Source organism: Gopherus flavomarginatus, chromosome 1 (genome assembly GCF_025201925.1).
Source record: "Gopherus flavomarginatus isolate rGopFla2 chromosome 1, rGopFla2.mat.asm, whole genome shotgun sequence".
NCBI lineage: Eukaryota > Metazoa > Chordata > Testudines > Testudinidae > Gopherus > Gopherus flavomarginatus.
The window spans coordinates 250,158,581-250,185,541 of record NC_066617.1 but is presented as its reverse complement, the minus strand read 5'-3'; the positions used below and the strand labels follow the sequence as shown (position 1 = coordinate 250,185,541).

Here is a 26,961-nt window from a genome sequence, read left to right as displayed (position 1 = left end):
GAGAATAAAAATGGAGTATGCCACTTGTTTCTCTTCATTATTGTTTCTGGCTCAATTTTCTTAAAGATATTAGAATTATTGGTTGGGATTACCGGCTGCAAATACTGTAGTCTTTTGTGGGAGGCATCAATACTCAAGACTACCTCTTTGCATGTACCTACAGCAAGTTCCATATTTCCCTGAGTTTCTTGTAATAAGCAGCACAATCTTGGATGGGCCTGAAGCATGTTCTGACTTGTTCTTTCCTTATTTTTTCTAATTGCTGTTTGTTCCATCTCCTGTTCCAACCATTCAGCATTTAATTCCTCATTCACCAAATGCTGCCTGTCTGTCTTCCTTCTTTCTTTACAACTGATAGCTTCTTCCAATCCCCCTTGTGCTCCCCCCAAATCTTCTGTGTCTGGCACTTCCTCTTTTTCTAACTCTCCAAAATGTTTATTCTGTTCCTCCTCCTGACTGCTTGTAGCCCTCGACCTGGTAAGTAGGGTGAGATTCTCTGTCCTACTGCTACTAGCTGTTCTGTCCCAGGGTCCACCATGGCTACCTGGATATGGGAAGGTGAGTTATCTGGTATTCTATTAACAACATATACAGGCGACAGCTGCATCTCTGTACACATATTCTCTTCATTTCCTACCTCTGGGATATCTTGTGTTTTGTTCTCAGGCTCATCTTCAACATTTGCTACCTAACAATACATATCCCCCAGAATATTTAAAAAAAATGTTCTAAGGCCTCTGTTCTTTGAGCTAATTCTGCTGTTTTCATGTCTTGGCCATATGACTGTTCCTGATCCATTACTGCTCACTCTTTCCACATCATAACTTCATAACTGTTGGGTCTAAACTTTTGGTGAACTTTGGGGAGCCAAAACACACCCAGACTGGCCGTCTCTGCATAATCCTTTCTGAACCCTTTATTGAACAAAGCACTGACTTGCAAACTACTCATGACACCCCCTTTCTCTAGTAGCCATTAGCCTTTATCTCTATGCATTTACTTGTTAAACTTGCTTTTCCTGTAAAATCTTAATTGATTATGCATGACCATTATCTTTTGTTAATCACTTTGTTTACTTCTGTGTATAAATATTGATGCTCACCCCTAATAAAGGGGCCACACTTAATCTAAAGCTTTGAGAGCTAAGGATAGTGTGAGCCCGTTAATCAACGCATTGGTGTCTGGTCTCTGACAGAATTGTGTGCCCCATACCAACTCCGCACGAACTCGGGTGCTGGAGAGGTGAGTGAGGACTTGCTTTATTACCTAACAATTTGGGGGCTCGTCCGGGATTCCTTCTGGTGCGGTACCTCTGTCCAGTGGTCAGACCACTCATATATGAATTGGCAAGGCGCCACAGGAGATTTCTCCCAGCCAATTCAATATTGAGGGGTCGTGTATTGGACAGCAGGGTAAACGCCAGTTGGAGGGCTCCTGTCAGACACCATGGGTCAAGGGACTAGCGTGCCTCTTGAGAGTCCGTTGGGGATTGTAAATAAGTTATGGAACGAAGGGAAACTCCCAGTACAGACAGGAATGTCTAGGAAGAAGTTGTACACACTATGTGTAAGGAATTGGACTGGGTATACCGTGGTATTGGCCGACCCGGAGATGAGGTCGCCTTCGTATGGCTCTTTCGAACAGGCTGCCTTAAGAGGAGTAAAGAGCCAGATCGAAAAAGACCATCCGGGACAGTTATGTTACTGGTTTTGTTGGGACACAGCAGCAGAGCTGTGGAAATCTTTAAAAATTATGGCAGTCAGGTACTCTCCCGAGAGTGAACCCCCTCCAGGTTATTTCGATGAAGGGTGTAGACCACGGCGTGTTTTGACTCGTCAGCTGGTCCCCTCTGCACCTGCCCCTATTCCTCCGCAGGGGGACTCTCTCCTTGTAGCAGAGGGGAATCTGCAGGATACCAGATTGGAATTTCTGCAGAAGGATGAGGAGGAAATGGAGGGGCAAACCTCGGGAGGAGTGGTTACTAGGCTAATGTCCAAGCAGGTACGGCAGGGTGCATGCCCCCCCCCCCGAGGATAGCCCAGAGGATGTCCCCGTCAAATCTCTTGCGAGTAATAAAAGTATAGTTAGAGAGATGCCTTTACAGGTGCACGATCAACCTTATATGGGCAATGATGGACGGTTACAACATGCTAATATTGTGGAATATAAAGGATGGCTAGAATGGGACTTAAAAGAGTGGGGACGGTTGTCAGGGTCTTTTGGGAAAAATCCCCGAAAGATCATAGAACTTCTAGAAAGATTGTTTTTAAGTTATAATCCTACTTATATGGATGTGGATCAGTTGTTAAGTAGAGTTTTGACCGGAGAGGAACGTAGTAGATTGTGGATGGCAGAAAGGACATGGGGAGATAGCAATGCAGTTAATCGTACTTGGATGGATAGGCGGGATCTGGCCGCTGGCTGGAATCCCCTAGACTGGACTCAGCCAAGGCTGACTCAGCTGCGAACAGATCGAGAGCGATTGTTAGAGAGACTCAAGGAAATGGCTCGCCGCTCGCCTAATCAGGCTAAGTTCATGCAGATTCGGCAGGAATCTGATGAGCCGCCCAGAAAGTTCTGGTCGAGGCTATTGGAGGGGGCCCGAATGTTCACTCAGATGGATCCTGAGAGAGAAGCAGACCACCCTACTCTTATTTCATTTTTTGTGAATCAGTCGGTGCCCCCTGTAAGGGATTACTTCTTAAAGTTTCGCCCTGGTTGGGGAGGTGAGTCAGTCACTTCAGTGTTGGACGTAGCTGATTTTGCCTGGGAGAAAGAAAGGAAAAGTAGTAAAAAGAAAGAGAAAAAGGAAGAATATAAGCTGATGGCTTTAGCTTTTCACGGCGGTGTTCGAGGCAAAGGCCGTGGCCGTGGCAGGGGATTCCAGGGTGCTCGGGGAAGAGGGTCCTGGCGACCCCAGCCATCAGGAAATTGTTTTCAGTGCGAACAGCCCGGTCACTTTAAACGTGAATGCCCCTGGGGACGCCCAGAGGGTCTGGTTGCATCCGCAGATGCTTACACAAGTGAGGAATACACCCCTGCACCACCAGCTCAGCCCATTCCCCAGGCCTGGATCAACTACGGGAAACAGCAGCAGCCGCAGCAAACTCAGCCTCCTCAATGACGGTACCCCGGGGGCAAAGGCAAACAATGTGATGGTCTTATTTCCTTAATGTCTTTAGCCGGCTCCTTTCTCACTTTCTCCCCTCCCAGCAAAGAGCCTCGTTTAACCCTTCCAGTCCAGGGACTGCCTGTCTCTTTCCTCATTGATACTGGGGCTACTTTCTCTCTTTTAAATCATGCCCCCTCTCCCTGGCTATCCTCTGAGGTCAAAACTGCGACTGGGGTGGAGGGCAACCCACAGTCTCTGGAACTCACTTTGCCTTTGAATGTTGTTTATGCTGATAAATGTTTTCCTCATCGTTTTCTTTTTTCCCCAGCTTGTCCGATCCCTTTGATGGGCCGGGATTTACTCTGTAAGCTTGAGGCTACTTTAACCTGCACTCCTGAAGGGGTAGGATTATTGATGACAGTGTTAGGAGATTCGGCCCCTACTCAGGGTAATTGGGAAACACCCCCCTCTCTCTCCCCTGACCTCACTGACTTGCCTTCAACCCTCTGGGGAATTTCTGACACTGATGTTGGCCTGCTCCTTTCGGCAGAGCCCATAAGGATTCAGGTGAAGCCTTCCTTAACCCCCCCGTCAGTCCCTCAATACCCCCTGTCGCTGGAAGCCCGGGAGGGCATCCGCCCCATTATCGAGGGATTCATTGCACAAAAGCTAGTCCGCCCTCAGCGCACTCCCTGTAACACCCCTATACTGCCTGTCAAAAAGCCTCCTAAAAAGGACGGAGACCCTGTTCGTTGGCGCTTTGTACAGGATCTACGAGTTGTTAATCAGTATGTGGTCCCTCTTCATGCAGTAGTTCCTGACCCAGCTACTATCATCAGCCAAATCCCCTGGGATGCTGAGTGGTTCACTGTTATTGACTTAAAATCAGCTTTTTTCAGCATTCCTGTGCACCCAGACTCTCAGTATCTCTTTGGTTTCACCTGGGAGGGACAAAGTTATGTCTGGCAACGACTTCCTCAAGGCTACAGAGACAGCCCCACGATTTTCAGCCAGTGCCTCCGCCACGACTTGGAAGGTTTCACCAGTCCGCAGGAATCCACATTGGTCCTATACGTAGATGACATCCTATTAGGTAATCGCGAAGAAGCTGCCCTCCGCATCGATGGTAAGGCACTTTTATTATACCTACACACCAGAGGCCACAAGGTAGACCCTAAAAAGATTCAGTGGGTCTCACAGAAGGTCCGATATCTGGGCTTCCTGTTAACCCCAGAGGGAAGACAGATGGACCCAGCCTGCATAAAGACTATTCAAAACTGCCCTCTACCGAACACCAAGAAACAACTTCGAGGTTTCTTAGGATTAATTGGCTTCTGTCGCCCCTGGTTGCCGTCCTGCGGGGAGTTAAGCAAACCGCTCCACCGACTCACTGCTAACCTTGCTCCTGACCCTTTGCAGTGGTCCCCGGACACTATTCAAGCCTTTCAGTTACTCAAGGACAGTGTGGCCTCCTCCATGTCTCTCCGCCCCCCCAATTACAGCAAACCCTTTCACCTTTTTGTCCACGAGAGGGGCGGAATTGCTAGTGGTGTCCTTACCCAGCTGAGCGGGCCCCACCATTTCCCGCTTGCTTTTTACTCTCAGCAAATCGACCCTGTCGCTCAGGGAACCCCATCCTGCACCCGGACTCTGGCAGCAGCTGCCCTGCTGATCACAAAGGCAAAGAGCCTAACCCTGGGTCATTTTACCACGGTTTGGACCTCTCATGCCTTGTCAGCCCTTCTGCGTAGGGGCACAACCCAAGTCTTTTCGGCCCATCGTCAGCAACAGCTAGAGGCCGAACTCTTAGAAGACACTAACCTAATTTTTGAAAGGTGTGGACCCCTTAATCCAGCTACCTTGCTTCCTGACCTGCCAGTCCTCCAGGATCAGCACGACTGTGTGGAAGTAGTTTACAGCATCTTACAGATAAGAGACAACCTGTTTGACGTGCCACTGGACAACCCCGATTGCATCCTCTTCTCGGACGGAAGCTCCTTCTATGTTGATGGCAAGCGTTTCACTGGTTATGCTGTCACCTCTGAATGGGACATTCAAGAGGCCGCCTCACTGCCAGGCAACTGGGGAGCCCAAGCCGCTGAACTCTATGCCCTGGCCCGAGCTTGCCAGTTGGCCGCTGGTAAGACCGTTACCATTTTTACTGATAGCAAATATGCTTTTGAAGTTGTGCATTGTCATATCCACCTCTGGAAGTTTCGAGGTTTCCAGACAGCTGCCGGTAAACCCATTCAGCACCTCCCCCTCATCCACAAGCTTTTGGACGCCCTCCAAAAACCCTCTGTCCGGGCTGTAGTTCACTGCCGGGCCCATACTAAAGATAGTAGCCCCGTTACCCGTGGGAATGCCCTGGCTGACGCCTCCGCCAAGAAGGCTGCCACCTTACCTTTAGCCATGCCCACATTGGCTATTGCAACCTCCTCCTTTACTCCACCGCACCCCGTACCAGTACCCGCTGCTGAACTACAATCGTGGGAAAGCCTCGGGGCCACTCTGGTCAAAGGGACCTGGCTTATGCCAGATGGCCGAGCCTGCCTCCCTCGCTCCACATACCCCGTGGCAGTTCGCTGGCACCATGATAAAGGGGGTCACTACGGCACGCACGCCCTCGTGGACACTATCGCTCGCTTTTGGTATGCTCCAGGCATTCAACCCTATTGCCTATCAATAGTGAAAGCATGCAGCACATGTCAGCGTAATGGACCTGCTCCGCCTCTTAACAAAATTAAGGGTGGAAGACCTCCGCCTGCTGCTCCATTTCAACATCTTCAAATTGACTTTGCAGATATGCCAAAGGCTTTTGGGAAAAAGCACCTCCTTGTTTTGGTTTGCCCTCTGACTTCCTGGGTCGAAGCTTTTCCTACTGCTAATTGTACTGCTGCCACAGTGGCGAAGATTCTCCTTAGAGATATTGTACCCCGTTTTGGCCTCCCTCTTGTGCTCGACTCAGATCGCGGACCTCACTTTACTGGTCATGTCCTTGGCCGTTTAGAACAAGGACTGGGCATTTCACACTCCTTTCATACACCCTACCACCCCCAGTCTAGCGGGAAAGTTAAGCGTATGAATAGGGAACTTAAGTTTACATTGGCTAAATACTGTCAGGAAACAGGATTAAAGTGGCCTCAGGTACTTCCCTTGGTCCTGTTTCACCTTCGTACTCGCCCAACCCGCGCATTGGGATTATCCCCCTTTGAACTGCTCTATGGACACCCCCCTTTCAAAGGCGGGGCGCTACCACGTGCTGATGTTTCACTATTGGGAGGGGATCATATGACCGCGTGTCAGTTTCTCTCCCTACAGGCTCGCCTTCGTACCCTTTGGAAAGCCTCGCAGTTTTCCCAGACCGTGCCGCTGGAGGAACAAATCCACCCGTTCCAACCAGGGGACTTCGTCTGGGCCAAAAAGTTCGTTCGTGACGACACCCTCCAGCCAAGGTTTACTGGACCCCACCAGGTTCTTTTGACAACCCAGACTGCAGTGTTCCTGGAAGGACGCAAATCTTGGATCCACCACTCCCACGTCAAGCCAGCCGTAGTGGACCACAGTGACGGACCAGCAGCTCTTGTCACCACTGAGGACACTGCCTCCGACCAGTGGACCAGCTTACCTCTCTCAGACATTAGACTTAAATTGACTCGAAAAAAATGAGAGGACCCTTTATTCTGACAACTGTATGTTTTTTTTTATGCTTTTTTAGTCTATTTTCTGCTTATGAAGATAATGCTTTTATTAGATATTCCCACGAGGTTAAAACTCGTATTTTAGGAAATAGAAGTAATTGCTGGGTATGTACTCAATTTCCAGTAAATGCAGCACAGGGACTCCCCTTCACACCCATTCCCCTAACCACTGCTAATATAACTTGGATGCCACCGACTAGAATAAAAGATCCAGTCCAACCCAATCTTACATGGGACAAAAGAGGAGTGCCAATTAACAAATATCTCAGGGTAACCAATCAAACAGGATCACTGTGTTTTGTTAAAGAAAAAGGGTCAACTTTTGTGGGAACAAGTAAATGCAACATATATTTTAATGGCACCGCCTTTAGTAAAAATCTTGGCTTCAAGCCTTGCGCATCCCACTTATCCCATATGTGGATCCCTCACCCCGATCCAACCTTTTCAACTTTTTCATGAAGGGGCAGGTTTTCAGAGTCAGTTTTTAAAAAGCCCTGCTCAGATCTCGAGGGTGTCCAACTAATTGTTAAAGAATACACAATTGCCTTCTACAACTGCTCAAGCAGTACTACACTGCCCTTTGAGGACAACACTACCAAATTGTGCCTCTGCAGTTCACACAACGACCCCTCTGCGTTACCAGGGGAACAGTGGTACAACGGGTGGTGGGTTACCTCCTACTTTGAGAAATGGAATACCCAAAACGCATTATATGGAACATACTGGGTGTGCGGGCCCAAGGCTTATTATTTTCTCTCCCCTGATTGGGTAGGGTCATGTTATTTGGCATGGCTAGCACCGCCTTCTCGCATCTCCCTCACTCCCCCTCATTTTCCCCACGTTCGTAACATCCGTGAAACTGACAGAGATATTAATCTCCGTGATGGTTTGTCCTGGCAGCGGTGGGCTGGTCACACTAGCTTGAAGGGTGCTATCATCCGCCTACAGGGACTATTAGAATCTTTGACAAATGAAACTGCAACCCTATTTGAAAATCAGGCCGGGGAAATGTCCCAGCTGCGCCAGTTAGCTTTGCAAAACAGAATGGCTTTAAATATGATGTTAGCAGCCCAGGGAGGAACTTGCGCCCTCATAAATGAAAAATGCTGTGTTTTTGTAAATGACACCTACTCTGACATTTTTCAACGTACCAAACACCTAAGGGAAATGGCTAAAAAACTACTCCTCTGGCCAGCCACCTTATGATTGGTGGGGAGCCTTATGGAATTGGCTGCCCGGACTTGGGTGGGTTAAAAACCTCTTGGTGGGTGTTGTTGGGGCCATCGTAGTCCTTATAATACTGTGTTGCTGTATTCAGTGTGTCCCCTCCCTCATAAACTCATGTAAGTCAGTTTATTCTTTTCCCACTTCAGCTAAAAGCCTTACTCTCTTCGAATTGGCCCAGGCTGAAATTGCCAAGCGGCCCTTGAGATCTTGAAATAGGGTGTAGCTTTTTGATTAATAGTTATCTCAAAGCTACAAATGGAGGAATGTTGGGTCTAAACTTTTGGTGAACTTTGGGGAGCCAAAACACACCCAGACTGGCCGTCTCTGCATAATCCTTTCTGAACCCTTTATTGAACAAAGCACTGACTTGCAAACTACTCATGACACCCCCTTTCTCTAGTAGCCATTAGCCTTTATCTCTATGCATTTACTTGTTAAACTTGCTTTTCCTGTAAAATCTTAATTGATTATGCATGACCATTATCTTTTGTTAATCACTTTGTTTACTTCTGTGTATAAATATTGATGCTCACCCCTAATAAAGGGGCCACACTTAATCTAAAGCTTTGAGAGCTAAGGATAGTGTGAGCCCGTTAATCAACGCATTGGTGTCTGGTCTCTGACAAAATTGTGTGCCCCATACCAACTCCGCACGAACTCGGGTGCTGGAGAGGTGAGTGAGGACTTGCTTTATTACCTAACATAACCATCTTTTTGTAACTGCTGTTTACAGGAAGCCTGTTCTCCTGCAAGACTACCTCTCTGATAGAGGAGCCTGGAATTTACTTCCCGTGTCTGACTAAGCTGTTCTCTTGGGGCTTGTCTACATCACAAAATGAAATTGACTTAACTTAAGTAGAAGTACAGCCTCCGCAGTAATTAAAGCAGTGGTTCACATCCCCATTATGCTCCTTCTGTCAGCAGAGCAAGTCCCCAACTGAAGTGGGGCATTGTGGGGCACTGACAGCTGGAGCCCCACTGCCCCAGGGCTGAAGCCTGAGCTATGAGCTGGGCAGAGGGGAGGTAGCTGCAAGCCCCATGCCTGGCTGACTGCTCAGGCTGTAAGTGCTGGGGAAGAGGGGGGAGTTCCATCTGTCAGCCCCATGCTGGGCTTACAGCCAACAGGCAATGTAAGTAATGCGTTCTCTACAAACACTGCGTTACCCTAACTGCATCCTAATGCTACATGTCTTGTGAAGGTAGCGTTATTAAGTCGATGTAGTGAGCAACTTATATCAGCAGAAAAATCACTATAGTGTAGACACTTACATAGTTAGGTAAGCACAAGCTGCCTTTTGTCAACCTAACTCTATAGTGTAGACCAGGCCATAATGTAGCACTTATCCCTTGCTCCTGGAATAAATCTTGTCTTGCCTCATCCAACTGTTCTATTTTTTTCTTCAAAATTCTTCTCAGTGCATTACATGCAGTATATACACAATCCATGGCTATTTCTTTTACCTCTTGAGGTTTTTTCTTTAACTTTTCTTCCTCAAGGAGGGAACATATTAAGTTCCATGGATCTTGATGTTCCAAGAAGATTTGATTACTTTGTTTTTTGCTAACCCTCCTTCCTGGGTTTTAATATAATCGCATACAAGGTGTGTCTGTGGGGCCATTGGGGCAAATGCCTGAATAGGCACCTGACTCTGTTCAACAATGCATTTAGTAGTTCCTGTTTCAGAAGACATTACATCCTTGCTCCCTATGCCACAAAATATCACATGGGGATTTTCCCTGTTGAGGAGTCCTTGTGGTGCTTACTTCCCCTTCAGCTGTTAACAGCTGGAGTACACTGAGAGGAAGGGCATTGACCTAAGTTAGCCATTACATTTTTCCTTGATCCTCTGTTGGTAATGCAGTCCAGAGAGTTTTGGGGAGCATATTAATAACATCTAACCATCTGACTCACTCTGCCACACCTACCCATACGGTTCCCTCACACACAAGTGCTATTATCTATTTGGAACTACTTTGATAATTTCCACTTTCAATATTTCCTGAGCTCAGTTTTTACAACATTACATAAACAGACAAGCAAAACCGCACTGATGCCTCTCCAACACCAAACCCCCAGTCTCAGGATCAACACGCACATACCCCAAACCTGCCAGGCTTAGAAAAAACATCTCTTCTTACCTGACATCTACTGTCACCAGGTTCAGAAAAAAATCCCTCAAAAAGCTCAAAAATCCCCTCACCCCACTTCCTCCTCACTGGGCCTAGAGAAGCAGGAGCAGAGGCAGCATGGAAAGACAGTGGGAGCAAGGAGCCCTATACTCTGCCTCTATATGGCTGCTCTGAACTAGCACCACAGAAGCTTGTGTGCGCTGCTTTGTGCCTCCTCCCATTCCTAGCTGAAGTCTATGTGCACTAGAGATTCTGGTCATATTTGTGGCAGCAAAATTCACTGCAGCTTCCAGGGGCTGAAACAAGAGTCTCCTGTCCACAGCACGTGGTACTGCTACCTGCAGTACAGCCACACAACACAGTGTCCACAGTATGGCTGATAACTGTGGCTTATTTGATAGCCACGTAAAGGCTATTGAAGCGAATGCAGTGATGCCCTACACTGGGAGTCAGCAACCTTTCAGAAGTGGTGTGCCGAGTCTTCATTTATTCACTCTGATTTAAGGTTTCGCGTGCCAGTAATACATTTTAATATTTTTAGAAGGTCTCTTTCTATGTCTATAATATATAACTAAACTATTGTTCTATGTAAAGTAAGTAAGGTTTTTAAAATGTTTAAGAAGCGCCATTTAAAATTAAGTTAAAATGCAGAGCCCCCCGGACTGATGACCAGGACCCAGGCAGTGTGAGTGCCACTGAAAATCAGCTCGCGTGCTGCCTTTGGTATGCATGCCATAGGTTGCCTACCCCTGCTCTACACTCATCTTGATGGCATGTCTCCGGATGTAATGTGATAACTTTTGTGCACCGCATCTGATCACCTCCAAAATTCCAGGGAATGTCCTAAGCATCAATTGGCAGAGCTAGGGATGTAACATTTACAGAAATTTTGAAGGCATGGGAAAAAAACACCCTTTTCCCCTAGGAAAGTGGAAATTCTAGAAAAAATTGAAATATCTGCAGTAGGTACTTGCTTATCAAAGCTAAACTTTATTTACTTCTTTAATAATCAGAAATGTGTTCTGTATAATTTAGCTAGCACATAAAGAAAGTACTGTTTGGAATATTAATGAGATAGATAAGTACAGATTCTTAAGTTTTAATCTGAATAATAATGACGAAGATAGCTAGTGTTAGGGCTGGAGCTGCAGTTTCACATTAAGGTATTCAAGTGCTTCTTTTTAACCTCTTGGCATATAGGAAATAAATATAAAATGTTGAAAATAGAAAGCACCACTATTGTTATAAACTAAAAGGAAGGTTATATCCTTTGGGCTCAGAATTAGTCAATAGACCTGACATGACATCGTCATGCAGATATAAAAAAATGCTCATATTTCTAGAGAAGCATTCATTTTGCATACTTATTAATTATTACAAAGCATTTTGAAGTGCTGATGAGCAGCAGTAAAAATATAATATTAAACATTCCTCTAGAATGTTTTCACTTTTCATTCTGAGAGAAAATATTTCATAGAACAGTTTTCTTTCAATTTTCCCTCAATTTTCCAATGTCTCCATACTGGGCCTCAGGAAAAAAAAATTCCTACAAGTTGCAATTTTTCTTCTGGAACCTCACATCTGCAGAGCCCTATTGATTTTGGTAAAAATCAGAAAACTAGAAAATTCATTTGCCCTTACCATTGCTCCTTACTCTCTCTTCTGAGACTTACCTATCAGTTCTGGGGTGGATGCTGAAGGAGTCAGAGATAGAGGAGAGACAAGGAGATTTCTTCATTCCTTCCAAGCATGTTGCCTCACCAAACCTGCTTTATGGTTAAGGAGAGAAAGAGAATTAGAGAAGATACCAGCCGTACACCTGTCCCTTTCCATCCAGGGACATTGATGAAATTAAGCCTCCTTCACTGAAGGCTGAGGGTAGTGAAAATGAGGGACACATGGTATGAAGGGAAGAGGAGAATGTGGGGCCAAATACAGAGGGAGTTTGCAAGGAGCCCCTAAAATAGAGAGAGATGGGAGGGTGCATATCTAGTGAGTGTGTACTACAGGACCACCTCTGTGCCCAATAAGTAGAGGATATGTGTTGTAACAATCACCAGGTCCAGTGCTGGTTCTTTAGCTCAAGCTGTGGTAGCTCATGCTTTTAGATCTTGAAATTCCCAGTTCAGCCCCTGGTGTGTCAGCCAAGAAGGCGGCCATCTCACACCCAGCTTGTGGGGCAAACGAAGGAATGCAAGGAGCCTCTGGTATGTGCAATGAGCTTAGACAACAGCAGCAATGAAGTGCGCCATCCTCTAGCGATTAGTTGCTCCTGCCTGGGATGGGAAATGCTTTTTGTTTGTTTGTTGCCACAGTCTTGCCTGAGAGGGTCTGTGACACCCAGGGGCGGCTCCAGGCACCAGCACACCAAGCGCCTGCTTGGGGCAGCAAGCCACAGGGGGCGCTTTGCGGGTTGCCGCAAGGGCGGCAAGCAGGCTGCCTTCAGTGGCATGCCTGCGGAGGGTCCGCTGTTCCTGTGGCTTTGGCAGACCTCCCGCAGGCTGCCGCCAAATTCGCGGGACCGGGGACCTCCTGCAGGCAAGCCGCCAAAGGCAGCCTGCCTGCCGTGCTTGGGGCGGCAAAATGCCTAGAGCCGCCCCTGGTGACACCACAAGAAGATTGGGCAATACATTCCTGGGGAGAGGATGAATGCCTCACCTTTGCTTTGGATTTTGTCACAGACTGTAGGAAGATGCAAGCAGAGTCAGGATGAGCCCTACCCTGACATCTGGTGGTGAATTATGGGAAGTGTGGAAAGAGTTTCAGGAAGTGTGGAATCTCAGGTATTTGCATAGGCACACCCAGCATAGTCCAAACCAGCCTGGGATGGTTATTTTGACAGCTTTGGGATCCCCAATTTCTTTGTTATTGGGGCAGGATAAATAAAGTGATGCCACCTGATTATGTGAATGAGGAACTACGAGGCTGCTTTATGACAGAGATGTCTCAATATAAATTAAGTGACACTTGCTAGAAAAGGGACATGAGTTCCAAAACCCAGTGAATGGAGAGAGGTTGGGGACTGGTGTGTGTGCGCTTGATGGTATGGGCCCCTTTTGAGGGCCTGGAACATCAATTGCACATCTTCCTCTCTCCACTGTTAAAGAGTAGAGCTAATTTTGATTTTATTAGGAGTCCATCTAAAGGCTGCTGAGCTGAATTCATGCTGGGCGAATGGTGCACCAGCACCAGAGCTCCCCTACTATGAGCTGAAATTGCTAAGAGTTGAAATCACTAAACAGCTGGAATTATTGAGCTGAGAGCACTGAGTGCTGTGCTAACTAGTGGGGGAGCCTGAAGACCTATTGCTAAGTGGCTGGCAGAGTGAAGCAGTTTGCAGCATGTTGGAGCAGCCCATGGAACAGTGAGTGGAGTGGAGCGGTTTGCGGGGGTGGCTGGAGTGGCTTGTGGGTTGGCTGGAGGAGCGGCACAGCTGGTGAAGTGGAGCTGGTCATGGTGAAGTCTGCAGCAGAACTCCACAGAGAGGCAGAGCAGTTGGTCTTGGCCCACGTAAGGTGCCCCTTACCACCCTGTGTGGGCCCCTCCCCATTTTCACCCAGGTGGAGGGGGGGTAAAACTCTGCAGATAAACTTTTGAACTCTGGGGTGGCACTGACCAGAGACTTTTGGGTTGTTGGACTTTGGGGTGATTGGACTTAAGACCCTAAGGGGGAAAGGACATTGCCAAGCATACTTGGAGGTGGGCTTTTGCTTATGGTTTGTGTTATAATCCTGTTTGTGGTGTTTCTCCAATGTGATGCCGCATTGTTTCCATCCTTTATTAAAAGGATTTTGCTACACTCAGACTCCGTGCTTGTGAGAGGGGAAGTATTGCCTCCTAGAGGCGCCCGGGGGGGTGGTATGTAAGTGTCCCAGGTCACTAGGGGGGGGCTCGAGCCAGTTATGCATTGTGTTATTGAAACGGAACCCCTGGATACTGAACCCGGCCCTTGTTGCTGCCAACTCAGAGGGGCAGAAGGGTTACAAAGAGAAAGCTAATGAAAAGTAGAACCCATAGGAAGGGGAATTAGTTTCTTTTGAAATCTGAATCTTGCCACATAGTGGAACTGAGGTTATACCTTCCCCAACTCTCATAAGACAGACGCTGGTTTGTTTTAATTATAACCTTGAAATTTGAATTACATCTGATATAGTTGTTTTGAATAAAGAGGGAAGGAACCTTCTAGTGTATATAAAGCTCTTCAAAACAGCCGTCCTCTAGAAGAGAAACTGAAGACAGATGAGTGAAATATCAAGCTATTCATAGTGGAACTAGTCTCAATTCTGCGCATTAGTGAAATCCTATGGGTGGTAATGGAAGGGCATTTCCTTATTCATTGAATTCAGTGAAAGCTCTGCTTGAGAAAAAACTCCAAAATTTGCTCTTTAGTGGTTGTTACTGTGTCTCTGCTGTACAGTAACTTCAAGATAAGAGGCATCTGCTTATTATTCAGATTACTTTAGAAAAAACTAGAGTCGTAGAGCAGCTACAAGGGGGTTTGGGGTTATAATCCCATGCCCTGCTCAAAGAAATAATGAATTTAGTAAACATCTGCACAGAGTGTGTAGGGTACCTTGGCATAGAATAAAAGTACTTACACCTCTACCTCGATATAACGCTGTTCTCAGGAGCCAAAAAATCTTACCATGTTATAGGTGAAACCGCGTAATATCAAACTTGATTTGATCTGCCAGAGCGCACGTCCCCACCCCCCGCCCCCCCACCGAGCACTGCTTTACCGCGTTATATCCAAATTTGTGTTATATCAGGTGGCGTTATAACGGGGTAGAGGTGTATATAGCAGCAGTAGAACATACTAAACACTATTAATAATATGAAGTCCAGATCAAACGTTACTAGGGTTTATATTTGGAAATAAGCTATTAAGATATTCCATGAAAGACAAAATATGAATGTCAACAAAACTGCATTATTACAGCTTGATTCTGAATTTATTCTCTTGCCTGTCTTCTACAGTGCATCTCAGTGTTTGCACATTCAGTAAAGAACAGTGCCCCATCATTTAAAAAATAATTTCTTTGTATTCTAGTCCACAGGGCTAGCTTGTCTTTATTATATTTACTGTCTTCTTCTTATTATATCCTTCTTTCACTATATTCAGCTGTAACTCAAGAAACCTACAGGCCTGGATCCTGTAAGACATTTGGCTGAAGTGAGTTAGCATAAGTATAGTCACGTGTAACAGGCTGCAATCTTTGGCGTAGATAAATGGCCTAAAGGTTACCTTTAGAATTTGGAAACTAAGGAGAGGTTGCTCAATAGTAGAGTTTGAATTTACCAGTAAATGCTACCACAAGGAACATAGAAATAATAACCACAAATTTACCAGTAAATGCTACCACAAGGAACATAGAAATAATAACCACAAAGGAAGGGGTGACGGGTAGGATGGCAGTTACATGGAGCAATATGTTAACCTACAGAATAAGTACACCTCAGTATTATGTGGATGAAAAGGCTAAATTTGGGCATGGAGGACTGAGCATGAGCAAGTGATGCTCAGGCCCTATAACAGGGCAGCCACCATGTGGCTGAAAGTTCTTTCTGGGCTTCTTCTGTCACTTTCTGCTTTCTACCGCTTGACCCTTCAGCTCATTGAGGAACTTGGTCCATCGGACACTGTGGCATGCTACAGACAGAGCTGGTCTTTTGTCTCTTACCACCAGGTCCTTAAGGAACGGTGTGAGTATGCACTTCTAAGGGCTTATGTAAAGAATGATACCGCAGATAGCCCCAATACTCTATTATCTCTATCTTTTCATGTGATTGGGATCTTTAGGTATCAAAGGCTTTACTTGGTCCTCAGTGTGGGTGTCTCTGCCTTCTACCCTGAGGCTCCCTGCAAGATAAGAAACTCTATAGTTTTAGTTCTGTAGCCTGATTCTGGGGAGAATAACCTTATTGCAGTTAGATCAATTGGCCATCATTGCAATCATTAGTAACCTCTAAAAGGGTCAGACAACAGTACTTCTTCATAGTAGCATTGTACATTTAGATATTTTCATTCCTTTGCAGACTTTATTTCTGACTCTCTTGGGTGCTTGAGAAGAACCGTCCCCATGCTACTAACACTGATGATTCTGGGTCTTGCTGCCTTCATTGGTGAGTCTGGGGTCTATTTCTATTTCACTTAACTCACTGCCAAAGCAAGAATGTAAAAATATATTTGTGGGGATGGGGTGTGTGATAGGTTTTACCCCCTTGGCATCCCCTGGGGATGAGGGGAGCCCCTCTCTCATCCTGGACATGCTTCTCTCAACAGCAGCTTGACTGTGGCCTTGGCTGCAGACTTGGGGTACAGCCCTCTGGCTATGCCTCTTCTACCCTCTGGCATGTGGGGTTAAAGTAGTCCAAAAGAAAAAAGGCAAAATACCTCTATGGCCAACCAAAGGACCGGTTCCCCACAGTATAATGTAGAGTAAAGGCCAATAGACCTTGGGAAGAAAGGTTGGTCTTCTTATCTCTTGTGTGTCTAAACAACTGAGGATGAGTCCCAGGACTCCAAAAATAAAAACTGTTCCTGCCTTTCCTCAGGGGACTCAGACAGCTGCTGTATATGGAAGAATGAGTTTGGTTTTTGGTTCAAGAGCAACAAGATAAACTATTTCAGACTAATTTGGCTCCTAGGATCAAGGATGACTCTTGCAAGAAGTGGCAATAGGGTGGTCTCAGTGAGGGGCACTTGATATAGGGGACAAGAAGTTTTCATGTGTTGCCTCATTTAGAGCCAAATTAAAATATAGATGAGTTTTCATAGGACTTTCCTTCACAGAGGCAGTGACTTCTGGCTAGCAAGTCCTCCTGTCCAAGAGAAATAAAAAAAATTAATAATAAATTACCCCATCCAAAAAAACTTATGAAATGGAACCCATCTGAGAGTGGAGCTGAGTCTAGTTCATGACTTTTAATTCATTTAGCTTTACTTATGTTCACAAAAGGTTCTTAATGTAAAATCTCTCCATTTAATTGGTCAGGTACTTCTGAGAGTCAGACAGGATGCTATGGTAACATAAACAAGGTTGATACCACTGGAGCTTCCTGTAGAACTGCAAAAGCAGAACGCTTATCCTACTGTGGTGAGTATAGCTCCGCCATTCTGTTGCTGTATTTCATCACAATGATCCATAGTACTTTACACCTTCAAAGTACTTTACAAGCATTAATTGATTAAAACTCATAACAGTCCTATTGGCTAAATACTATTGTCCTCATTTCACAGATAAGGAAACTAAGACAGAGAGGAGGATTTAATATAATTTTGGTGTAACTCCACTGGCTTCAGTGCAGTTATACTACAAATGATTTTGGCCCAGAAAGGTGACAGCCAATTTTTTCACAAGTGGCTTCTGATTTTTTTTAGGTGCCCAACTTCAGACATTTAGGGTATGATTTCCAGAAGTGCTCACACAAGCACCTCTAATTAAAGTTATCAGGATCCGTGAGTACTCTGAACCCTCAAAAAAAAGACCCCAGTTGTCTCTGTTTGGAACACCCAAACTGAACAGTCACTTATTAAAATTTGGCCCAACTGAATCTCTCAAGGCTGCTCAGCAAGTCAATAGCAAAGCTGGGATTAGTACTTAGGAATTCCTGACTCCCAGATTCTAGTTTAGTACTCACTATTATATACCAGCTATAGGCACATCAGATCAACATCAACATCGAAGGAGCTTATTCTTTTACTCTACAAACAAAATTGGACTTAATGCCTCCCATGTTGAGTAGGATTGAGATTCCCTCCTAATGTAGCATGAAATGGTGCTGAGACTCCAAAAGAAACTGAGAGGAAAATGCAACTTATTGGGAACTATCTCAAATTACAGCTTCCCATTCCCATTAAGTCTTCTGCATCTGTCCCTAAGAATCCCACCATTTTGAATCCCCCTCTCAACTTCAAATATTACAGTCCTGTCCTTCTGGCCATAGAGGGGTAAATGTGACTCCTCTTAGCTCCTGTCAACATCACTCCTGCATAATTCAGAGAGCGACAGGTTGCAGCTGATTTCTCTTCAGAGTCTAAGCACTTTCTCCCTCCACCTTCATCCTCAGCAAGCCCATTCACCCATTCACCTAAGAACTAAATCCAGATTTTACACATTATTTCAAGGCACATTTTTTATTTTATTTTTTGCCTTGACACATTGTTAAAATTCATAATGCAAAATTCACAATGCACATAACTCATAGAAGGGCTATCAGAAGGCAGAGCAGAGCTCTGTGCTTAGGAAATCTCTTGTTGATGTTAAAATTATTAAGAAAACATCTCTACTTTTCCACTTACTACAGGAGTTCGTGCTTCAACAACAATTGCAGCTAAAGACTTAAGTGCTATGAGCAATTATAAAACCATCATTAAGAACGCTGGAAGAAAAAGATGTGTGGATCCAGCTGTGATTGCTGGTATCATCTCTCGAGCGTCACATGCTGGAAAGGCTCTAAAGGATGGCTGGGGTGATCGTGGAAATGGATTTGGTTTGATGCAGGTCAGTAATTATCAATAAACTAAGAATAAGTGTATAGCCGAGTGTTTAGCAGGGAGACTCCTGCATTTCTCAGTAGTGCAGCTCAGGCTGAAATTGATAGTTGGCACACCACTAGAAAACGAACTATTGCTGAGGCAGCCGCACATTGCACTGGCCTATGTCAGATCTGGCAGTATAGAGGCTGCTTCTTATGCTGCAGTTTGAACATCAGTTAACTCCATTGGTTTAATGGAAGTCCCTAAAGAGGCCAACTATTTTACCCTTCCACCTAGAAATTCCATGTCTTGTTTTTAATATTTATTTAGGAAGTATTAACAGGTTTACAAATCGCTGCTGTGTAAATATCAGAAACAAAACAACAGTCCTTAAAGTCACAAGCTTTTGTTTAAAGAGACATTATGCAGTAATACAGTCATCAGATCTCTCGATTTTTTACCATATTGCCTCTTTACACCTATGATGTAATTTTTAGTGATTTTATTAAACTGAATGGAATCTCTGATTGCATATATTGAACAGACAAGGAATGCCTATCAAATTGTAATATTCAAAAACCTTTGGACAGCTGTGCTGCTTTTGTTTCAGGTAAATGTACTGTGAGTGTTGAATATATGGTAACTAAACATCTAAGTATCTATTTGTCCTCAGTTTCTTTGGCTGGGTACACAATAGAGACATTATATTTGCATAACAACCTCCCATATTTTTGAACCATTCCTTGGGAATGGCACTGTTTTTTTCTCCACTAAGAGGTATCAGTAACTCAGCATCTACTAGCAGATGAGAGATTAATTTTTCATTTCCTTTTGTGTAACTAGTTCTGCTAGGAAGGCCCAGGAGGGTTCCCAAAGGATCATTTGGAAATAAATATAGAACCAGTCGTGATATTTGGTTACAAATTGTATCTCAATACTATCTAATGACCATATGTGTATAAAATCTCTTTTACCACAGTTTCTCCAATGCTTATCCCCTATCTATAAAAATCTCCTCTTTCACTCTGTTTCTCCAACACTTCTCTGTCTCTCAGTCTCTCTAACCCCATTTCTCTGGGGTTATTTGTCTATACAGATCCTTTCCACTGTGTCATATACAGATGGGTTTTTTTGTTAAGAAAGTTGGGTACGAAGATTGATATTGATTAGTTATAATTTTTTGTTTTATAATTGACAAGTTGTGATTGCTTCTATTAGAGTTATCTTGCTGTATAAAACAGCTTTCTCAGAAAGTTGAAAACGTAATGCCTAACTTGAATGTACTGGTACCATGGGAGAATGGGCCTGTTAATGCTAGTTTTGATCTCTAAATAGGTTAGTAAAATTCTCTTTACTGAATAGCTGCCCAACCATATGTATCCCATGACTCTCCCAATCTTTAAAGCTCATTGGTTTGTGAGTTGGATTACGATCTGGATTATTCGCAAGGGGTGTTTTGGGGAGGGAAAATTAATTTACCTTATTTCTAGTGCCATCCCAAAGGCATAGAGTAGCCTTTACTCAAGCATATGTATAATTTCTGGAGGGTGTGGTTTGTTTGTTTTTTTTGCTAATCTGTGGTGACCTAGCGATGTTTACACTGCCACAATTTTCTTGCCCAGTAAAGACCCAATGTTTGGCAGGGTTAGTGCACCCTCCAGTCCACTACTGCTTTGAGTTGTCTGGCATGATAGTATCAGACTATTTGGAACAGCTCATCCACCCTGTTCAGTGGGTCTGTACAAAGTATCTGCCCTTATTCTTGATCTTTACTTATTCCATATAAAGTGCAACAACATCCTCTGTATTCCTGCTAGGGTTTTATCTGGGATAATCACAGAAAGATTTTGAAACAGGAAAGCTATCCTTAGCAAAATGTTCATTTTGAGTGTGGCTGTTCTTCCCAACCAAGAAATTGCATACTTCCCCCAGCATTTCATATCTTTTTTCATTTGCTGAAGTGATGGCTTGACATTTACATCATAGAGCTCTTATGGGTTGTTTGATATTTGAATTCCCAGGTATCTTATAGAATTTATTGTCCATTTGTACCCAAATGTTTTCTGAAAGAATGACTTATCAGAGTCTGGCAAATTTACAGCTAGTAAATTTCAGATTTGGCATAATTTACTGTAAATCCAGATGTTTTCCCAAAGTCATAGATTTCTTTAGAAACTAAGTATAGGGAAATCTTTGGTTTAGATAAAATTAACAATACATCAACTGCATACACCACTTGTTTCCGATGGGTTCCTGCAAGTTCTATTCCTGTGACAGATTCACTGATCCTTTTCCTTTGTGCAAGAAGCTCCATGCCCAGTGCAAAAAATAAAAAAGACAATGGACATCCCCACTTAGTCCCTCTGTGTAATTCAAACGGGGGACATTTAACCCCATTAATTCACAGAGCTGCTTTCGGGCTTGTATAAAGAGCCATTATCTGATTAAGGAACTGGGAACCAATGTCCACACAGGATAGGACTTGCAACATTCTATTCTGTCGAAAGCTTTCTCTGTGTCAAGTGATCTTTTGCTGATCTGTCATTATGGATGATTCCAAGGACTCTCAGAATATTGCCTGACATTCGTCTGATGTCAACCAATCCACTTTGATCTGGATTTATATAAGATGAGAGCATGGACTGCAATAGGCTAGCAGCGCTAGTATTTTTGCTACAATGGTTATGCCATGATTCGGTAGCGATGAAGGTCTATAAGGCCTGCATACAGTCAGGTCTTTTCCAACTTTAGAGAGAACAACAGCAGTAGCTTCTTTCATAGGTTATGTAAGTTCTTTCCCTAACAGAATAGCGTTGATGGTTTCTCTCAAAGGACTCATTAATACCGCCTTAAATTCCTTATAAAACTCATCTGGAAAGCCATCAGCTCCTGGAGTTTAATTGCTTTTCGTATTTTCTATTGCCTCTAAATTTCTTCTTCTGTTGTTTCTTTATTGAAGGTTTCTTTGTCAATTCAAAAAGAACGAGGAGTACTTGTGGCACCTTAGAGACTAACAAATTTATTTGAGCACAAGCTTTCATGGGCTGATGCCCACTTCACCACATGCATGCAGTGGAAAATACAGTAGGAAGATATATATATATACGGAGAACATGAAAAAATGGGTATTGCCGAACCAACTCTAATGAGACTAATCGAATAAGGTGGGCTATTAGCAGGAGACAAAAAACTTTTGCAGTGATAATCAGGATGGCCCATTTGAAACAGTTGACAAGAAGAGGTGAGTAACAATAGGGGGGAAATTAGCATGGGGAAATAGTTTAGTTTGTGTAATGACTCATTCACTCCCAGTCTTTATTCAAGCCTAATTTAATGGTGTCCATTTTGCAAATTAATTCCAGTTCTGCAGTTTCTTGTTGAAATCTCTTTTTGAAGTTTTTTTTGTTGAATAATTGCAACTTTTAGGTTTGTAATAGAGTGACCAGGAAAGTTGAAGTGTTCTCCGACCAGTTTTTTAATGTTATAATTCTTGATGTCTGATTTGTGTCCATTTATTCTTTTGCGTAGAGACTGTCTGGTTTGGCCAATGTACATGGCAGAGAGGCATTGCTGGCACATGATGGCATATATCACATTGGTAGATGTGCAGGTGAACGAGCCTCAGATAGTCCCTTTGGCAAGTCTGATACTTCCAGATATTTCTGAATAACTTCAGAGCTTTGAGTATCTGAGATATAGAGGTTTTTAGAATAAGAAGCAAAAGTAGCACATATTTCATTACAGTGTGTAACTCTCTTCTGCTGATTATATTTAATGGAGGAATAATATGTTGCTCTTGAATCCCTTTAAGCCAGAGGTTTTCAAACACTGTCACAGGAGACTCCCTAAGCAAAGAAAAATAATTGTGTGCCTCCCCACAGTTTACTAAGACAGTAAAAGGAACTGAAAAATCCTCTACTTTGCACAAATATGAGTAATGGACTAAAAGGACTTAAAGCAGGCGTCAGCAACCTTTCAGAAGTGGTGTGCTGGGTCTTCATTTATTCACCCTAATTTAAGGTTTCATGTGCCAGTAATACATTTTAACATTTTTAGGAGGTCTCTTTCTATAAGTCTATAATATATAACTAAACTATTGTTGTATGTAAAGTAAATAAGGTTTTAAAAATGTTTAGAAAGCTTCATTTAAACTTAAATTTAAATGCAGAGCCCTCCGGACTGGTGGCCAGGATCTGGGCAGTGTGAGTGTCACTGAAAATCAGCTCGCGTGCTGCCTTCAGCACGGATGCCATAGGTTGCCTACGCCTGACTTAAAGCAATGGAGTTATAATAAGAGTATGAGTGTCAAAAGTATTGCTTTTATTTCAGAAATCACCTTTTGTGTTAGCTCCCAGTTCTGTTCAAAAGGAGAACTAATCCAAGCAGCTAAAGGAAAACTGCACAAACTTTTTAGGAAATCATAACTCCAAACAAGTATAGATTGTGTCATTACCCACCAGTTCTTACCCACCAGGTCAGTGGGAGGAGAGAGCTTGTCTGACTGTACAAAGTAGTGGGATTCGGGGTTGCAGTACAGAAAGGTAGACACGTCTCCTGCCCAGCTACCTCTTTAGCAGGCTATTCCCACCTGCCTGAGACTCTGCCCCTGCCTAAGCAGTGCAGCTGGCTGGAGAGGAGGGGCGCACATTCTTTTGGGTCATAAATTACAAGGCCAGAAGGGGATTGTGAGCATGTGGTCTGACCTCCTGCCCTTCGACCCCACACCTAGCTCATGTTTGTGTCTCCCCTCCCACCGTGCAGGAAAATGAAAGGAACAAGCAGCTGTTGCCACTGAGCTACCCGTGCCATGCCCTGCCCTGCTCCACACAGGCGGCACCATTCCTGTTCTGGGTTTGCAAGGGGAGTAGCCTCTCTCTGCAGGAGCTAGCAAGCCCTGCAGCAGCAGCCTCTGTTGGAGACAGCAGTCCAGTCCTAGTAGCTGAGGCTGCCAACCGTAGTATTTAGTGGCAGATGCAGCATCAGCATGAACCATGCATTCTGCATACAAGGTCATGCTGGCAAGGGCAGGACCATGTGCTCTTTAAAATGGCCTTCCCTCATGAGATGTGACCTCACACACATCATGCAGGCACAGGCGGGGTCACGCAAGGAGGGGCAGGCCCACACCACTTCCAGAAGTGCCAAAATGTCCAGTATACCAGGAATGTATGGATGGCCACCTGGCAGAGATGTCATGGAAAAACTGCAGCTTGAGTATGAGTTCTGAATACTCTCTGCTGATTATGCTAAAGTTTAACTGTAAAATCTCTGTGTCTATTACTATTAGTCCCAGATTGGGGGGAGCAGTGCCCTACATGCTCTCTCCACTTTCATCTCTTCCAGAGAGCTCAGATTTCACAACTGCGCAATTTAAGTGTTTACATGCAGGATTGGGCTTCCTCCTTCAGCATTTCCAGGCATGTTCTTAATTCTGATGTTCCTTCATGCTCTGTTTTCTGTATCATCTCTCTCTCTTTCTGTTCCATCAGTGCCATGTGGCTCTGCAGCTCTGCTTCTCTCTCACTTGCTTCTCTGAGGCCAGTCTCTAGGACAGTGACTCGATCTTCCAGGGCAGTAACTTCCTTCTTTAATGCTAGAAGCTTGGTTTTCGGATCCACCTTGGTGGCCATTTGATTTTCTTCAGCCCTTGGCATTTCTTCCTGATTTGGTTGCCATGTGCTGATTTGGGGTCTGAGAGGTTTCTCCACACTTTGAGCCAGAAACACTCTTACTGAGGTATTCTTTTACATTTTCAGGGCGAATCCACCTTCTGCAACGGTATGCTCCATATTTCGGGCTGAGTTTAGGAGGTCTAGGGATTGATGGAGTCAGATTAGTTTGCAAGCCCCTCATAGTTCAGACTTCAGGTAGCCATTTTAGTCCATCCCCCTGCTGATCTCCAGAAATTCAATTTCTTAGCAGCAGCAGCTGCTTGGGGAAAAGCCTCAGGCCAAGAGACTAGGTGAAAACTGGCAGGCCCACAATGACAGGATGGACTTTATCCACAATGTAGTGCCACAGAGACCTGAGTGACAACTATAGATATTGAAAATATTCACCTAACACCTTAAAGCACAGCCTGCTTCTGCCAAGCCTGTCAGTGATAATCCAGCAATCACTTAAGTGTGCTGCACTTCAGTGTGCTGGGAGTTTTCTTTTTGAACTTTTGTAGTACTTTGCATACTAGTGGTATACTGTAGGGGACTAAAACTTTTAAGAATGAGACATAGAGCTTTGCTGGATTGAGCCCTTATAGTATAAGCTTCTTGGAGCAGGAAGAGTGGGGGCGGGGCAGATATACTGCAGCACCAGGCATTGCAGCAGTGCTAGCCAAATAATATCATTAATAACTACAACTTGAAATGGAAAAGCAGCATTTTAAGATAAACCCCTTTTCATTATCACAGTCCAATGTAGAATACCTCACTGTTTGCGCTGGGACTACATCAAGTGCAATGAAGATGAAAAACTGATTAATTTCTCAATCAAAGATTGAGACAAAGTCATGAAGAGTATGCTGAGAGGGAAGAACAGCAAAAACACATTATCTTTTTTGAGAAGTAATGTTCTTTCTGGCTCTTCTAGGTTGATAAACGCTACCATAGATTGGTTGGACGATGGAATAGTGAGGCACATGTCCTTCAGGGGACAGGCATCCTTGTTAGTATGATTAAGGGAATCCAGAAGAAGTTCCCCAGATGGACAAAGAACCAACAGCTGAAAGGTACAGTATAGATTGCATTCAGTCCAGGAGCTAAGGGAAACTCTAGGAGAAAAATCATATTAAAAGTTTCTTACGTTACTGATATTTTTAAATACTTAATATTCTAAGTATCTTAATTTTTAACCATTGGTGCTGTTTGTCTACTTTTGATTTCCCATAGTTTGGGCAGTGAAACTAGATTAGTCAGTTTCAGTATTTTGTCCCATTCGTTACCACAGTGTTGTGTGCTGGGTTTCCAACACTACATTTATATAGGGGAATATTTATAAATCCCTCCCCCCCAGTCTAGTTTATATTGACATTTGGGCCTCTACCACTTCACCGTGAGTGAAATCCTGGTGCCTCTGAAGTCAAGGAGAATTTTTCAGCATCTTTGAATGAGTCCCAGAGTTCCCCTTATAGCTTTACACTTGTGTGGGCGGGAGGTGCATTTCTAGGAACTAGACATCTTCAGGGGACTGCAAAATTGTGCAGTACAACATGGAGCAGAGATTCAGAAAGGGGAGAAGAACAGAGTGTGAGGTCATGTTTTAATTTTCTCCAATGCAGTTCTTTGCAGGACTGAACAAAAAGTAACATGGTAACTGGGTCTTATATTTTATTAAGAACAGGCCTGCTTCAAAGATTGAGAGCTTCTGTTTGAATGTGGTTAGCCAAATGCATACTGAAGGTTCACCACCCTACTAACATTTGTTTATGTCAAAATCCAAAAGCCCTCTGATTGTGATTGGATTCATGCAAACTGTTCACACAACCTCCTTTTCATAGAATTTCAGGGTTCAAAGGAAACTCAGGAGGTCATTTAGTCCAACCCCCTACTCAAAGCAGGACTAATCCCTGGACAGATTTTTGCCCCAGATTCCTAAATGGCTCCCTCAAGGATTGAGCTCACAACCCTGGGTTTAGCAAGCTAATACTCAAACCACTGAGCTATCCCTCCCCTCTTTCTTTCAGTTACACTGTGATAAAGGAATTCATTCACTACCAAATGTCTAATTTTTTTAACACACTAGGAAAAAAACAAGCCAGGTCTGGCTGGATAAGTCTGTTTTTAAAAATGTCCCTTTTTTTGTTTCAGGAGGGATTTCTGCCTACAATGCAGGACTACGAAACGTCCAAACCTATAATAAAATGGACATTGGCACAACCGGCAATGACTATGCCAATGATGTCGTTGCACGAGCCAAGTTTTTTAAGAGAAATGGATACTGAATCTGGGAGTTCTCTCCTTTTCAAATACATTCTGGATCTTACAATAATTAGTGAGGTGTTCAGGAGAGACACTGTATATCTGGGGAGATTAGAAGCTGGAACCTGCAAAACCTTACTGATGTAAATAAACCCATTGTGGGAAGATTTGCTTAAATAAGGATTTGCAGTCTCAGGTGCCAGATTTTTAAATTCTATAATCAGTAAAACATTGGTCATATCAAAGGAAATAGTTATGAGAGTATTAATAAGATCCTACTCCATCTGATTATTTCCCTTATTAAAGCTGCTCAGTCTAGCTATTATTAATCATCTGCCTTCCAAATTTCACGCCTATTTCAATATCTGCTGCTGTCTTAAAAATAAAAGAGGAAAGTAA

The 26,961-nt window shown here is 44.0% G+C and overlaps 1 protein-coding gene across 3 annotated transcripts; it reads left to right on the top strand.

Annotated features, from left to right (window-relative positions):
- Nucleotides 1-467: 467 nt before the first annotated feature.
- On the top strand, nucleotides 468-26,961 carry LOC127038842 (lysozyme g-like). 3 transcript variants are annotated; one of them, XM_050931868.1, is made up of 6 exons: nucleotides 468-558; nucleotides 16,207-16,293; nucleotides 17,166-17,267; nucleotides 18,478-18,674; nucleotides 25,235-25,373; nucleotides 26,452-26,961. In XM_050931868.1, exons 1-6 carry the CDS (start codon nucleotides 537-539, stop codon nucleotides 26,583-26,585), a joined length of 681 nt encoding a protein of 226 aa, XP_050787825.1. In that variant the 5' UTR covers nucleotides 468-536; the 3' UTR covers nucleotides 26,586-26,961. The 3 variants fall into 3 exon arrangements, with proteins under 3 accessions (XP_050787825.1, XP_050787843.1, XP_050787834.1); XM_050931886.1 differs by lacking the exon at nucleotides 468-558 and adding an exon at nucleotides 13,440-13,534; XM_050931877.1 differs by lacking the exon at nucleotides 468-558 and adding an exon at nucleotides 15,789-15,871.

Excerpts from the sequence above, each read along its gene's own strand:
- LOC127038842 (XM_050931868.1), top strand. The coding sequence starts at position 537 with ATGGCTACCTGGATATGGGAAG. Across the intron at positions 17,268-18,477 it reads AGAACGCTTATCCTACTGTG|GAGTTCGTGCTTCAACAACA; the intron begins GTGAGTATAGCT and ends CACTTACTACAG. Across the intron at positions 18,675-25,234 it reads ATGGATTTGGTTTGATGCAG|GTTGATAAACGCTACCATAG; the intron begins GTCAGTAATTAT and ends TGGCTCTTCTAG.